A 14838-nucleotide genomic window follows, 5' to 3' on the forward strand; every position below is an offset into this window, starting at 1 on the left:
CCATTGGCAATCCACGAGCGCTGCTCCCGGCTCTGCGGGGATGGGGCTGCTCCCAGCCTGCCTTTATCCTTTATTCCTTTATCCTTTATTCCTTTATTCCATTTGCAATACACGAGCGCTGCTCCCGGCTCTGCAGGGATGGGGCTGCTCCCAGCCTGCCCTTATTCTCCTTGCAATAAAGTTTATTTGTTTGGGCTCTGCTCCAGTTTGCGTTCCAGCCCGCAGTTCCGGGTGCCTGAGTGACAATATCCAGAGGGAAGGCCACCCACCTGTCCACTGCACATTTTTAGTACCTTTTATAAGCTACGTTTTTTTAAACCTTTGTGCCATTGTAGCATTTGCAGAGAGAAGCGTCTGCAAACTCAGCTTGTGTTTGTGGTGAAGGAGTTCACCAAGAAATCATGTTTGGTTTGGTTTGTTTATGTATCTGACACCACATTTTGGATCTCATGCTGTGTGTCTTTATAGGAGATTTCTCTATAACAAAGGCAAAATTGGAATCATTTTTTGTTGGCATTTCTTTGTGCTAAGTGACAGGAGCTGATACTACATAGTTTTAGTTTGGGGTATGGGGTTTTTTTTCTGTTAGGCAGACAGGCTTTCAGATTTTAAAGTTATGTGAACAGTTGGGGTGAGTTGGTTTTGATTATGGTTGAGGTTTTTTAGTGTTCTCTTCTTCTTCTCTCCTGTATATCTATACGTACACATATATATATGCATACAAGAAGAGATTAATAAGAAACAAGGTTTTTATCTGAATGATTAGAAATAAATACAGGAGCCAACATTGTTTCCCTGGGAGTTAGAGCATAGAACCCAGTGTTTTGCTTTGTTTCCTTCCTTGTTCTCTTAGCTGGTAGTTTTGAGTGGCTGAAAATCATGAGAGTTTGGTTCAGTACCACACTGACCTGCAGAAAAAGCAGGTGGAGTGTTGTACTGAACTCCTTTATGCTACATTTGTGTGTGGAGGTCAGTGATTTGTCAAATTAGTGTTTTAATTTATTTTTACCTGCAAATTACAAGGTTGGAGTTTTTTTGTATGAAAAAGTGATTTGATTTTGTATTATGTTGTGGTGAATTTAATTAAATGTTAAAATTAAGTTTTACTTACCAAAACTACATTGAACATTGTATTTGAGGTGCAGCGTGACATGAAATATTAAAAATTAAATTTAGACATTTTGGGGTTACATTTTAAATCCATAAAGGAATTTTGCATCCCTTATATCCCTGATCAAACATCAGGGAGTTTATCCTTTCTCTGTGAGGATTTTTGAGAGGCTGACATGCGAAAGATGTGAAGTGACATCAAATTAGGAATTTCTTTGTATTGCTTCTCCTGAGGCAAGTGTCTGGACATTCTGTGAGAGGAGTGGATGTGCTGACAGGAAGGAGGTGGCAGAGGGTGTGCACTGTGTTTGTGCTGTTTGTGCATGAACTCTTCTGGGATGGGGAATTGGATATAAAGTTCAAAAAGAAAAGGTAGGAGGTGGTCTGGTAGTAATGAGAATAGCAAACAATTTATGAATTTAATAATCTTTCAGATGCTAAAGCATTTTATTAAGGAGTGTGCTTGTATAAGTAAATTAGAAAAGGGAAAGCAGACCTACCTTTAGGAATTGAAGTTAACTTGGCCTCTGCAATTCGTATGTGGTAGATATTCACCCCTTCAAAAGCCCCTGGCTCTATTCCATCATTGTTAAGAGGATTTGCACTCATTTCTGCCCAAGAAGGAAAAAGAAAAGCATTTATGGCATAGGAATTTTGTGTAGGTTAGACTAAGTTATGAAGAGCTGATTTAAATTTATTTCTGATTTCTGATATTCCAAGCACTCATTAATGTTTAGCTTTGATTGTGTGTTCTGAGGAGTGTCACAGCTCTCAGGGAATTTGGGCTGTGTTACTTGGCTTGCAGGGTTATCCAAAACTTGACCTTTGCAGCAACTTCACATAGAAACTAAATTGTGGAGGGTATTCCCACAGCATGGATATCTCTTTAAGAGGAAACTGTGCCTTGGGGAAATGTTTGAATGGAAATGATGTATAATATGTTCCGTCTTTGGTAAAGACATTTTCTGTTCTCCTTAATCAGGCTTACCTAAAACATGTAGAGACTTCATTCCTTTAAATACATCCTTGGGGATTTTCTTAACCTTATTAGCATGAATTCTGAGCTCTGCCAGAGTTCTGGGCAGATTTGTTGGAACCTCTGTCAGTTGGTTGTGGGACAAATACAGTCGTCGGAGCCTCTTTGTTGGTTGAAAGGCTTTGGGATGGATCTTGTATATTTTATTGTTGTTCAAAGCCAGTGCCTATGAGAGATGCAAAGAGCAATTAGAAAGCTTTCTTTATCCAGGACTGTTATGACTATGACTTTGAAGTCATGGATTTAATATGTAATTCAGCAATTAAGCATTTAAACTATTTTATTTTTCCATCCTACCAAACTTCAGCACTTTGTAGATGCTTTGGGCATTTCAATTGATTATGAAAAACAAAGAAGAACCTGCAAGCTGGAGCATTAACCTGAAGGTAGAGCTGCCAAGGTACCAGTGGATCATGAGAACTGGCAAAACAATATGTTTGTATTCAGATATTTAGTGGGATTGTATGGGGGTTATATACCTCATTGCTGTTGTTCCTTAATGCAGACAGATTCTCAAAACTCAGAATCTCATCTTTTATTTTAACATAATGCTGCAAAGTGAAAGTGAAGTTTTTAATCTGAGTTTCTTAGATGTTAGAATCTTTATATGACACATGAATTTATGTTTTATTTGGCTTTTCCAGCTCCTGTGAACTTCAGTCTCTCTCTTCTGTACAGTACATGAGTCTTTTGGGGGCAGCTTCTTCCTCATTACTATGTGTTATCAGAGAGCTTGTAATAATTTACTACAGACAGCAAAATACACACTATCTGGAATGATTTTGCATGTCAAATCACATCTCTGCATTTCCATACTTAAGCTATTCATTTCTGTTCCTTTTTTATTTCTTGGAGTCATCTCTCCTTAGGAATTGTGCAGGGGGAAAAAAGTAGAGCAAACAAGATTTCTTTTTTCCCAGAAAAAAATGAGGTTAGCTCAAGGAAATAAACAGGAAATGCTCCTTCCTAATCCAAGTTGCCATCTGTGCCTTTGCTAAGCAGACTCCAGGACTGAGCCAAGTTGTACAAAGTAAACTTTGCTCTCAGTGAAAATGTTGTTCAGCTTTGCCACAAATGAACCGAGGAGAAAAAGCAAAGCAGCTTGGTGTGCTCAGCTATCACATAATTAAGTGGTGACTCTGGTCTTTAATGTGATTGCTGATGGATTCCAGTGGCTTTCTCAGTCATTGGAGATAAGAGACTCTTAGATCTTTTACACAGAATATAAACCACAGTTTGTGCAGTTACCTTTTGCTTGCTGCTAAGACCATTCTGCATCCAGACACAAGACAATAGGAAATGCTGCATTGCCAACTCTGAATTTCTACTGTTCCTGTTTCTTCTGTCCTGTCCTAGGCCATAATAATTAAGAAGCTCATTCATAAACACTTAGATCTCGTAAATTTTCAGCTCTTGCTCAGAAGCCAAATATAACTGAAAGGATTTGTTTTATGGAATCACAGAATGATGTTGGATTGGGAGGGACCTTAAATCCATCCAGTGCCATGGCAGGGACACCTTCCACTATCCCAGGTGGCTCCAAGCTCCATCCAGCCTGGCCTTGGACACTTCCAGGGATCCAGGGGCAGCTACAGCTCTGGGCACCCTGTGCCAGGGCCTGCCCACCCTCACAGGGGAGAATTTCTTCCTAATGTGTTAGGGATGGTCCTTATGTTAGTTTGTGTCTCGTGTCTTTCTAAGGGAGAATAGAATGCAATTAATTTGCTATCAGTTATGGAACAGATTTGTGTTTTAGAGAGAAATTTTTTTAATGGTCTGTATTTGTTAGTGGAACTAGATCTGGATACTGGATCTATGGTGACATCCAATAGAAACAAATATTCTAAACCAGAATTAATCTACTTCCCAGCCCTCTGGGACTCTCATTTCCTTTCATCATAAAAAGGGATTATTGCATACTGTAAACATCTAGATTTATCAGTTGCCAGGGATATTTGTTTCAAAGCCTGTCACCACATGTACAATTGAGCATGGTAACAAATTAGGAGTAAAGCCCCTGACTTTTCCAGTAATTCAGTGTTTCTCTGTTTTCTGTTCAGGTCAGCTGGATTTGTAGCATTTGTTTCAGTGCTGTATGTGTTAGCTGTATGTTCTGTTCTTTTGAAAATACCCTCAGAAACTGTGGTTAAATTCTTTCTGCTATTTTCCATCTAAGCAGATAAAAAGGAGCACTTGCCTTGCAGCCTTTAAGATGTCGGGAATGTTTCTGTGCATGCTAAGAACTGAAAAATCCTGAGAATCTTTTTGGTTAGATCTATTTTCTGGGTATCGTGGAAAGTAGTTCCTACAACTCAAAGGTATTTGCTTCTTACTATGTGGAAGCTCTCAAATATGCAGGCATTAGACTTTTTTATCTGTATTATTGGAGAAGGGAATAACATTTATATTTTTGAAGTATCTAAATATTTCACATTGCTAACTAACTGGGAAACATGGGAAATAGCAAGCTTACATAAAGTGATGTGAGTCCTTGGAGATCATTCTCCTTGACCTCTTTGATTTTGTTGTTTTGAAGATCAATCATCCGAGTATCTGGTGGGATGTTGCGAGGAATTGATGTCAAACCTACATAAGTATGTGACATAAACAGAAACATTATGTGCTGTACTTAAGTCCAAAGAAATTAACTGCCAAACATCAAAACACAATAAGATTGTTAATTAATATGGTGGGGAAGAAAATATGAACAGCCATAAAGCAAAGGGTAGAAGGGAATTTTTGATACTGGGAAAAACTAATGATGTAAGAATGTACCACAAACGTGAACACAGTTTTGGGAGGAATTGCTTCTGCCCCTGACCATGAAAGCTCAATGGGAACTGCTCACTGTGGACTCTGCATCTGTGAAATAATCCTCAGAGCATGGGTTGACTTACAAGGGCAACGGTTTAGTCCCTGGAGAAAGGATCCCTCAGGAATCTGGGGCGGTGGTTCCCTGTTGAGGAGCAGGGCTGTGGATTCAGGGGTCTCTGTTTAGTGCTCCTTTGGACCTCTGCTCTGCTCTGCCCTGTCCACGGCACTGGGACAGCTGCTGAGGGTTCATTCAGGTCATGGCAGGGCTGAGAAACCTGTTCTTGGTGTGGGCAGAGGAGGGTCTCCACTGCCAGCACTTCAGTACCAGTACCAGAAGTCATTAAGACAAATCAGTACCAGAAGTCATTAACAAAACTCATTAAAAGTACCATAGGTCATTAACATAAATCAGTACCAGTAGCATTATTCCCACATCCCAGTTTGCTGGTCAGTTACAAACCCACTGCAGGTCAGGCCATCTGAGATCCTGAATCAGCAGAAAAGACTCAACAGGGACAGTTATTCTCTTTTGAGTGGAAATGCTTATGCATGAAATGCTAAATGCTGTCCAATTTATTAACAATTATTCTATAATTAATAGATTGCAGTTATCTATAGCTGAAGTCTATTAATGTGGGATTTTTCTTTGTGTGAACTCATGTAAAGTGGTTTGAAATCTGTAGACCAGATACATTAACCACAGTTTGCCGCTGTCAGCAAAAGTTTCTGATTCCTTAATAATAACAACACATTTTTAAAACCCCAGCAATTTATGTATGGAGACTGTTTCTAAGACATGAGGAGTCTAGGATGAAGTTCAGGAAGGTGGCAGAGCTGTGATGAGAACAAATGTCATTGTCACTGTGCTATGCTGGGAGCACAGTCCTTTGGTTGCCTTGAATGATAGGAAAGCTTCAGTGAGCACTAATTGAAATTGGCACAATTAATAATGAATTCACTTTTAGGGACTGGGATGTACCTGCAGCACTGGCAGGAGCACATTTGCCTTTGGCTAGATGGTTACCAGGGATACTCACTTTGGTGGAAGTTCAGCTGAGGGAATACTTTGCATCCCATTTATGTGCCCGCATAATAATTTATCCTTTAAAAGACAAATCCTCCAAAGGAGGATCCAGTGGAGAACAGACACACAAATTCATTCTTACCTAGGTCAGAGCAATGGACAACTCTCACATAGCACTGGCATCCAAAGGGGCATGTTGGGAACAGATCAAAAGGAATCAGTGGTAGAATGGGTTCAGTGGTTGGAAATAGAGAATTGTCGTCATCGTCATCATCATCATCGTCTTCCATGTCTTGGAGCATCATATTCTTCAGTGTAAAATATGAAGGACCAGTGAGAGATTTGGCAGAGCACAAAGCCAAGAAGAGAAGGAGCGTGTATTCTTTCATATCTTCTTAATCAGGATAACCAATCTTGGAAAGTGAACAAACAAACAAACATCAGAATAAGTGAATAGGGAACAGCAAATGAAGTTGTTGAATTGTTTACTTCACTCACTGCCACACCATCTAGTCCTGAAAAAGAACCCATTGTGAATATTGAGGTTTAATTAGTATAAGGAGGATATAAAAATAATCTTTTAAATATAAATTAATACTATAACATTACACATAATATTAACTCAAATTCATTAGGCGTTAATATAATATCAAAGTATTTTAGTTTTATTTACGAATAATATCATCATTTGCTTCAAGCTTTGAAGTGGAATTTTTGTAGTAAACTTTACCTGAACTTGGAATATGATTTATTTTATTTATTCTCAATGAAAAAATATTTTTAGTGGGTTACCTTGGCATATGTGCATTGCTCATAAAATTGGGAAGTACTTGATTAGCTGTGCATAAAATGCACTCAGTGGGATACTTCCTAAACACTCAGTATTCCACTCCTAAACTCTTTAATTAAACTCTTTCTAGTCTAATCTGAAGTTTTCAGTCCTGAGCTTTTCCCATGTTCCAGTCATTTGTTTGTTACTTTGATAGAAGTTCACCTCTGCATGCAAACGCATCTCACAGAGCTGTAGAATCCCAGAACACTTTGGTTTGGAAGGGACCTTAAAGATGATCTCCTTCCACCCCCTGCCATGGCAGGGACCCCTTGCACTGTCCCAGGCTGCCCCCAGCCCTGTCCAGCCTGGCCTTGGGCACTGCCAGGGATCCAGGGGCAGCCACAGCTGCTCTGGGCACCTGTGCCAGGGCCCGCCCACCCTCGCTGGGAAGGATTTCTTCCCAATATCCAGTCTAAACCTATTCCCTGCCAATGTGAAGCCATTCCCTTTGTCCTGTCACTCCAGGCTCTTGTAAAAAGTCTCCCTCTGTCTTTCTTGTTGGCTCCTTTAGGCACTGTAAGGCCACAATTCAGTCACCCCAAAACTTCTCTTTTCTAGACTGAACAAACCCAATTCTCTTTTGACTTCTGTTTGAGGAGGGCTCTTTTCTCTGAGAATGACTTGCCTGTTAGAAATCCATGTCAGTGGAAATCAGTGACATAATTTACATCCAGAAGAAAAGCTATCTGGTAGTTTTGTGTGTGAATTTTTCAACCTAGGTTGGGACTTTTCTGTTTGTTGGGTTTATTTTTTTTCCTTGCTCTTACAGAACAAGGGGGAGAGCATAATGGAGATAGTAAGAATTGCCACAGATGCAACAAACTCTGAGAAAATGCTGTAGATTCAGCCCTCAGCTTGATGTTGTTTCCCTTCAAATCCCAATTCCAGAAGTCATTTGGAAGCGAAAAATGCGCTCCACAAACCAAGAGGGGCTGCAGGAAATTTTATTGTGCATGTCCTGTTTATAAAAATGTTTCTATTTAGACTATTATAGGCCTCTTTAAGGAAATACTAAAAGGGTGTCAATTCTTGTTTGATCACCTAATGAAATGCTTGCTGATCTGTTTGGAGATGAAAAATGCCTTTATGCAGGCATTTTGTCATTGGTCCTCCACTGCAGGAAAAGGAGTGCTCTGCTTTGTACCAGGGTTTGACTTGGCTTATTCAAAATGAGGTTTTGTTTATAGCACTTTTTTCTGTGCAGAGTCATTTTGATGTTTATTGGAGGGGGCTCATAACAGCATTAAACACAAATATCCTGCATACCTTGCTGCTCCTGTATCTGTGTCTGTTTCAGGGAGTTTAAAAAGAAGAAAGCTAACAGTATTCAGATAACATCAAAAGAATGGGGGACTTCTTTCCCCCAAATATATGCCTGAAATGAGAATCACAAAGTACTTTGTGTCTTGTAGGTAAACAACATCTAGCTAAATTTAGTATTTCCCATAGTATTTCAGTTGCATGCCCATTCAGGTAGTGCATGTACTTTTACTGATGTAACAAGATGACCTTCACATGTATTTTTCCCATATATTTTCCTTTGTATTCAAAATAATGTTCTCTCGCAGTGCTCCTAGAAATAATTTTGTGGTTGTTCTTGCAATCCCTTACGATGTCTGTCCTTGAAAGACTCTTTGAATATAAACAGTGCTGGGAAGAAGATGTGGAACCTCTTTGGTTTTTTGGAGAGAATTGTTATCATCTCTGGCTCTGCACCTTTACAATATTTGGCCTTTTCTGTCTTCCATTTCAGCTTCAGAAAAAGGCCAAAATCTTCACTACTTTAGTCATACCGTCAGTTAGGAGATGAGGAGTTGGAAGCCTCTCAAACTTCCAAGTTCTCCTTGATCTTGGAGAAGTGATTTAATGGCTGGGCTGCCACACATGAGCTCTCAGGCTCTCTGTTCTTCCCTGGCAGTTTAGGTCCCAAGTGCCAAAATTCCCTGTGGTCTATCAGGGATGAGACACCATTTCCATATGCAGGATATCAAGTGTGATGATGTATTGGGACATGGACTTTCCAAGTCCCTGCTGACTTCAATTTCTGAGAGGCACTGGCTGTGTAGTTTTACGGGATCTAAAAGATAAACTTGCATGTATGTTCCTAAAATGTTCTTTTGGATCTGGTGCTGGGAAGTTCTCTTATGAAACAATCTAAAAATCTGCTCCCACACTTGCATCTGTAGCAAATGGATTGCATATTTCCTTCCACAAAGCCAAAAATTAGGCTTTCAAAGTATTGAAAGATTGAGGCAGCGATTGGAGTAATGGCCAATTTGAACTCTTGAAAAACATGTGTTGCTCACAAAGCTCTAGAAAAGTAGTGTTGAAATGTGTCACTGGTGATACATCTCTGTTCTGTGAGTTAAGTCTCTTGAAAACAAGTCCCTTTATGTAAGGAAACCTGAGTTGTGGGGTTTTTTTATTTTAAAGAAAAAAGTCCTTGCTTCATCTTCGCATCTTGCCTTTAAGAAATCGTTGTTGGCTTTGTAGTTAGGAATGATCATCAAGCTTGACTCCAGGTTTGCAGAGGCCAAAGAAATGCCAAGGAATGGATCCTAAAGAACTGAGTTTTTTGAAGGTGTGGGAATGGTTCTTCCCCGCCTGAGGTTTTGAGTTTCCTAGTAAATAGTTGCTGATATGACTCTGTAAAAATGCTCTGACTCTGCAGTGCTTCTCAGAGAACTTATACAAACTTTCTGCATGCTTAAACTTCAAGAATAAGAGAATTAAAAGAAAGCCTAAAATCTGAGATCCTAGTGATCTTTCTGAAAATACTGTCATGAAGATTTTATGAAACACTGTTTCAGAGGGTATAGGTACAACTGTGCTAGTGGTCCCCTTGAGTGGGACCAAGTGGCAGCCACTTGAGCCTGACTGTGCTCCCGGGTGCTCCCTGCCAGCTCTCTGGTACCAGCTCTTCCTTCAGGCTGTTCACTGAGCTGGTTGAACTCACCACACCAGCTCAAAACTAATGTGAACAACAAAAAACTCCATCATGTTCTTTTCAAGTGAAGAAACTGAGTCAGTTTGGAGTATCAGAACCAGCAGAAAAGAATGGGTGGAACAGCCTGGTTGACAGGGCTGGAACATTAAATGGAAAGAGAAGGAAGGAGGAGCAATGGGGGAGCCATTCCTGACATATTCAAGCTGTTAGGCAGACTCAGTGCTCTGTTAAATAATTCCTGAGCAGCTGGTTGTCACTTGGACAAAGCCTGGCTTTGTCCATTCTTCTTTTAACAGACAGAACATTGAGAATGAGTTTGACAAAGACTGTGGTGAATTCAAGCTCCATTGTACCTTCTTTATGTCAATCCTCCTTATCCTTGAGCACAAAAAGCTTTTGAGCACCTTCTCCCTGGAACATGAGCTACCCCAAGGTGAGGTGACTGAAAGTGGAGAGTGCACTTCACATGGAGAGATGCTCTAAGGTGCTTTCCTGAGGTGTGTAACTGTCCAAAAATCACTGCACTGGTTGTTTGGGACACACTTATCCTCACTAATGTTGTCATCTATTGCCAAACTACACATGGAACACAGGCACTTTTTATGCTATTAGTTATAATTTATAAATCATTAAATACAGGTGATGTCACAGTGTAATTTAAGGTGATTAAAAGCCTTAAGATTTTATGTGGAAAATTCCCATATTTCTGTGACGTGAAAATTCTGAACATGAGTTATGGGAAGAAAATCCCTTTCAGTGAGAACAGAAGTTGTGTTGTTAGCGTGGGAAGAGGGCATAAAGAGACCCAACAACAAATAACTCTGGATTGCTTGGCAGCTGCAAACCAGTCCAGCAATGTGGACTTTGCTGTCTTATCAGTTATGATACTAAAGGAGTTAATACATGAAGTTTTTAAATCTTAAAAAGACTCTAAATTATATTTAGAAATCACTCCTGTTATCGAGGTACAGAGATAAATTTCCCATGGCATTATTTCTGAAAAGGAAATGTTTAAATGACCCAGTGGTGGTCTTTGCAGAGGCAAAGAAAAGTCCCTGTGTTCGTTAATAACACAAATCATTGCTCTGTGCACAGATTTTGTCCAAAGAAAGGCAAGACCATAACTGTTTTGAAATCTATATTTAAAAATAGTTCTGGTTCTATTAGTCACTGTCCCAATCCAGAAATAAAAGGAGTTTATGTTTAACTCTTTATCTACTCCATTGATTTACTTTAAGTGCTGAAGAAAAACAGGAGGAAGGTTTTTTGTTAGTAAGATTACTGTAGAAATGTCTGTTGACAGAAATAGTCCAATATTGAAGTTGACCAGTAATAATTAAGAGGATGTTTACAAAATAAGTTGTGTTTACAGAGTATTTACTTTTTATGGAGAGCTGCTTGACTCTTGTTACTGAATGATCTATGAGGATTTTTAGGTTGTAGTTCATCTACAGTTCATTCTTTCCTGGGTTGTTTTTAATTACTTTGCTGATATGTACTTAAAAACCCCCACCAACTTGAATACCAAATTACAGAAGGTTAACACTGAGTGGTTACTGTAAGAGTTGCTGTTATTGTAGAGTAGATTTTCATAGATGGTTATAACTGAGAAAAAGTGTTATGGTCAACTGTAACATTTTTCTGACAAGTCTTTGAAAGTTAAATAATTCACTATAGCTCTATTTATTTTTCAGCGCACATGTAGTAAATACAGAAATATTTCAGCTGCAAGTAAATTTTCAAATGTTCCATTTAAAAAGTGGTATTTCTAATTCTAAATTATCTGATATTACTAATCTGCTCATAGTGACTGACAACCTTAACTCTTTGCTGCTGTTTATATAGAATAGGTATTCAAACTGGACATACCTTGCAGGTTTGGAAGTTCTTCCAGAAGCACTGGGATAATCCACCTAAGGTCCTTATGTCCAGTTATTTCATATTACCAAAAATAGGGAAAAAGGAAGCTAGAGTGAGTTCTGTGAAATGCAAAGCATATAGAAAGAAAAAGTCCACTTCCAAGCTTCTTGATCCTTCTGGCACCGTGGGTGATACCAGAGTAAAGTGCTGCTTCAGATTAGCCCATCTTAGTACTGAGGAATGATATTGAGGCGACTTGTTACCACTCATATGTTTTTCATCACTGCCTGTATTAGAGCCAAAACTTCTGGCTTAACTCTAGACGTCTAGTGGAAGACTTTGTAAAACCTGTAGTTTAATAATAGTTGACATCAGGCCATTGGAAGTACAGTGAGGTCCATTTCAGGTCATTCCTGCTGTGGAATCCCACTTATTTATGTTTTCAGTAGCCATTATTCTTTTTAAAGTGTGACTTGAATAAAGCTATAAAACTTCAGCCAGTGGCAGTGTAAACCAGTAGCCTGCAGTGACCTGCAGGCTGCCAAACCTTTCTAAAGTTAGAAAATTAGGACTTTATTGTATAGCTGTGTATAAATTTTAGCTCTGCTCTGAGGAGGCAGCAATCTGGCTGGGGACAAGGGTTCAAGAATGTAAACTGTAGATCAGATTTTTATCAATATATCTAATTCTGTCTCCTGTGTGTGGGAAATAAAGCATATCTAGTAATGAACACCGAGACAATATTTGCAGTATTCTGTGATTGAAGTTGAGGGTTTAAAATCAAGTCTTTGAGAATGTGCCCTGTTACAAAGTTTGTGCTGACAAGCACATCACAATATTTAGAAATTGGGTTATTCTTTGTTTATCTTTCATAGGCCTCTGTTTATGTAAACTTCAAAAATGTTTAATTAATGGAGTTTACCTAAAGCAAGTTTCATAGTCAGGGAAGCACTTTGTGTCTTTAAATTTCCAGTACATTATACCCAGTTCTGTGCACATCTGACTTCATCTGTTTCTTTAATTAGCTGCTTTCTATGTTAAAAGTCTGGTCTTGCTTTGGAAAAAAAAAAAAAGCCTGGAAATTTTACTTGGGATTTTTTTTTATTATACATGTAATGTGCTGTTTGCAAAATGCCTGTATGTTGCATAATAGCTATTTTGTCTGCTGTTACTTTCTTAAAGAAAAAAAAGATTCTATGCCAAAACTTAAAACTTTAGTGCTGTGATATCAACCAAGACAAGACTTGTGTTACCTGCAGCAGCACTGCTTTTGATGTGTTCCAGTTTCAGTAGCACAGATGGATCATGATAAAGTGTCTCCCTATCACTTTTCCCAAGGAATAAAATTACAATTTCAAAAGCAATCACGTTCCCACAGAAAAATCTGAAGGATGATCTTAAGCTTTTTTGAAATCTCAAATTGCATATATCTGCATTCTCTTGCCTGCTTGTAGAAACCAAAGCTTCCTAAGCAAACACTCCCCTGTGTTTTCAATAGTTTGGTTTGGATAAGTTTACTTGAGGAAATTAGTATTAAATTGCTGTTTTTAAAAACCCTCCAACATTTTCTTGGCTGTTCAATAGAAGAGAGCAGGGCCTGAGGGTTGTGATATAAATGTACTGGTTTCTTTTTTCACTTCATTCAGTAGCAAAGTACTGAATCAGCAGTTTCAGCTCACCCTGGTTTTGCAGCAAACTATTTTTGAGGTTTAGTAACATCTCAATTTTGGATGAATACTCAGGGGTTTTATTATTATTTTCTCTTTTTAGTTGCTTCTTGTGGTAGGAACACATTCCTCTGTGTATAAGTTTGTCCTAGCCAATTACATAATGAAGGTGACACACAAAGTGGTAGTATCTGGAAAAAAAATAACAATCTTACCTTAAAGTGGATTATCCATCAATTTTGTCCAGTATATAGTATTAGTAGGGCAGAAATTATTATAGCTCACATGCTGTTCTTGTAATGCAACTGTTTAACATCTCAAGACATGGATCAGGTATTTTGGTGTGGATATAATTGCAATCTAGGATAAAATGCCCAAAAATCACCTTCTCAGGTCTCTTGACTACTCCATTCTCAACTTCAGATGTTACTCTTGACAGCAGTACTTAAAACTTAACCAGTGGTTCTCAATCCACTTTATGAGCCTGTTCATTTAAACATTTGCAGCACATTTTCAATGTCTCAGGTTTTTAATGCATGTTGTTGGGGGCTTAATGAAGAGAGATACTTAAAATAGTAGTCTGGGGGATTTTCTTTGCAAGCAAATGTTGGTATGTTTTCCAAAGAAAGATTATGTGTTTAAATAACAGATTATATAAGGTCAGACTATTTGCTCAGAACTTTTCAGCGATTTTTGTTTCCACCAATGAGACAATTGGTTGAAAATTAGAATTCTGTCTTGCCTTAAAATACTTATGTAACGTTTATGAGTAATGGGGATTGATTTTTGAGCAAATAATAGAAGTATATCCAACACATATGTGGTTCAGAATGCTGTCTCACGATAGTGAAATATGCAGATGAAAAAGAATTTGGATGGTGTTTTCTATTTGAAATTATCTCATCAGTGATACAAACTGCTACCTTTCATTTCTTTTTGAAAATGACTGTATTTTGTATTACTTGATATGTCTGAGAGAGCAAACATGTGCTGCCATATGTGGTTAATGCTTCCATTGCAATCTCTGTTTTAAGCCAGTCCTGTATACATTTGTTATTCTAAAGCAAACTAAGTACTTTTTCATTTTCTAGCACTGTTTATAAATGTGGTTTACATAATGTGATGAATCTAACATCAACTGCACAAAGCTGCCTTGGAGCCTGCCCATCACATTTTAATAACATGACATATTCATTTCGTGCTCACAACCGCTCCATGTGCGGTGTGGTCACATATTTTGGTTTTAGCTAAATTCTGGCTCCTCTCAGGCTGGACTACACCATTTACCCAGCTGAGTATACAAAATCTGCCCTTCAGCTTCTTGTAGTTCAGTTTGATTCTTCAGTATCTATATATAAATATATGAAAAATCTTTTTTTTATCATCGCACACGATGACAAAACAACTTTTGCTTGTTAATAGTTTTTAGCATGTTGTTGGCAGCTGACTTAAAAACTACATCAAAATACAGTTTCCTTTGCAGTAAAAGTCCTCAGTCCCTGATGTTTGTTTGTTAGCAACACAGCAATATTGCAGGGCGGGTCATAA

At 38.5% G+C, this 14838-nt stretch overlaps 1 protein-coding gene across 1 annotated transcript in view; it reads right to left on the bottom strand.

The window, feature by feature from the left end:
- The window catches only part of LOC102040554 (extracellular matrix protein 2), a 33449-nt gene that overhangs the window by 3059 nt on the left and 15552 nt on the right, over nucleotides 1-14838 (bottom strand). Inside the window, exons 8-11 of the mRNA XM_031058216.1 lie at nucleotides 6127-6379; nucleotides 4620-4732; nucleotides 2099-2312; nucleotides 1611-1721 (exon numbers count right to left, since the gene is read on the bottom strand). Coding sequence (XP_030914076.1) covers nucleotides 1611-1721; nucleotides 2099-2312; nucleotides 4620-4732; nucleotides 6127-6379 — 691 coding nt within the window. The remainder of the gene's footprint in view (nucleotides 1-1610; nucleotides 1722-2098; nucleotides 2313-4619; nucleotides 4733-6126; nucleotides 6380-14838) is intronic.

Source organism: Geospiza fortis, unplaced genomic scaffold, assembly GCF_000277835.1.
Source record: "Geospiza fortis unplaced genomic scaffold, GeoFor_1.0 scaffold78, whole genome shotgun sequence".
NCBI lineage: Eukaryota > Metazoa > Chordata > Aves > Passeriformes > Thraupidae > Geospiza > Geospiza fortis.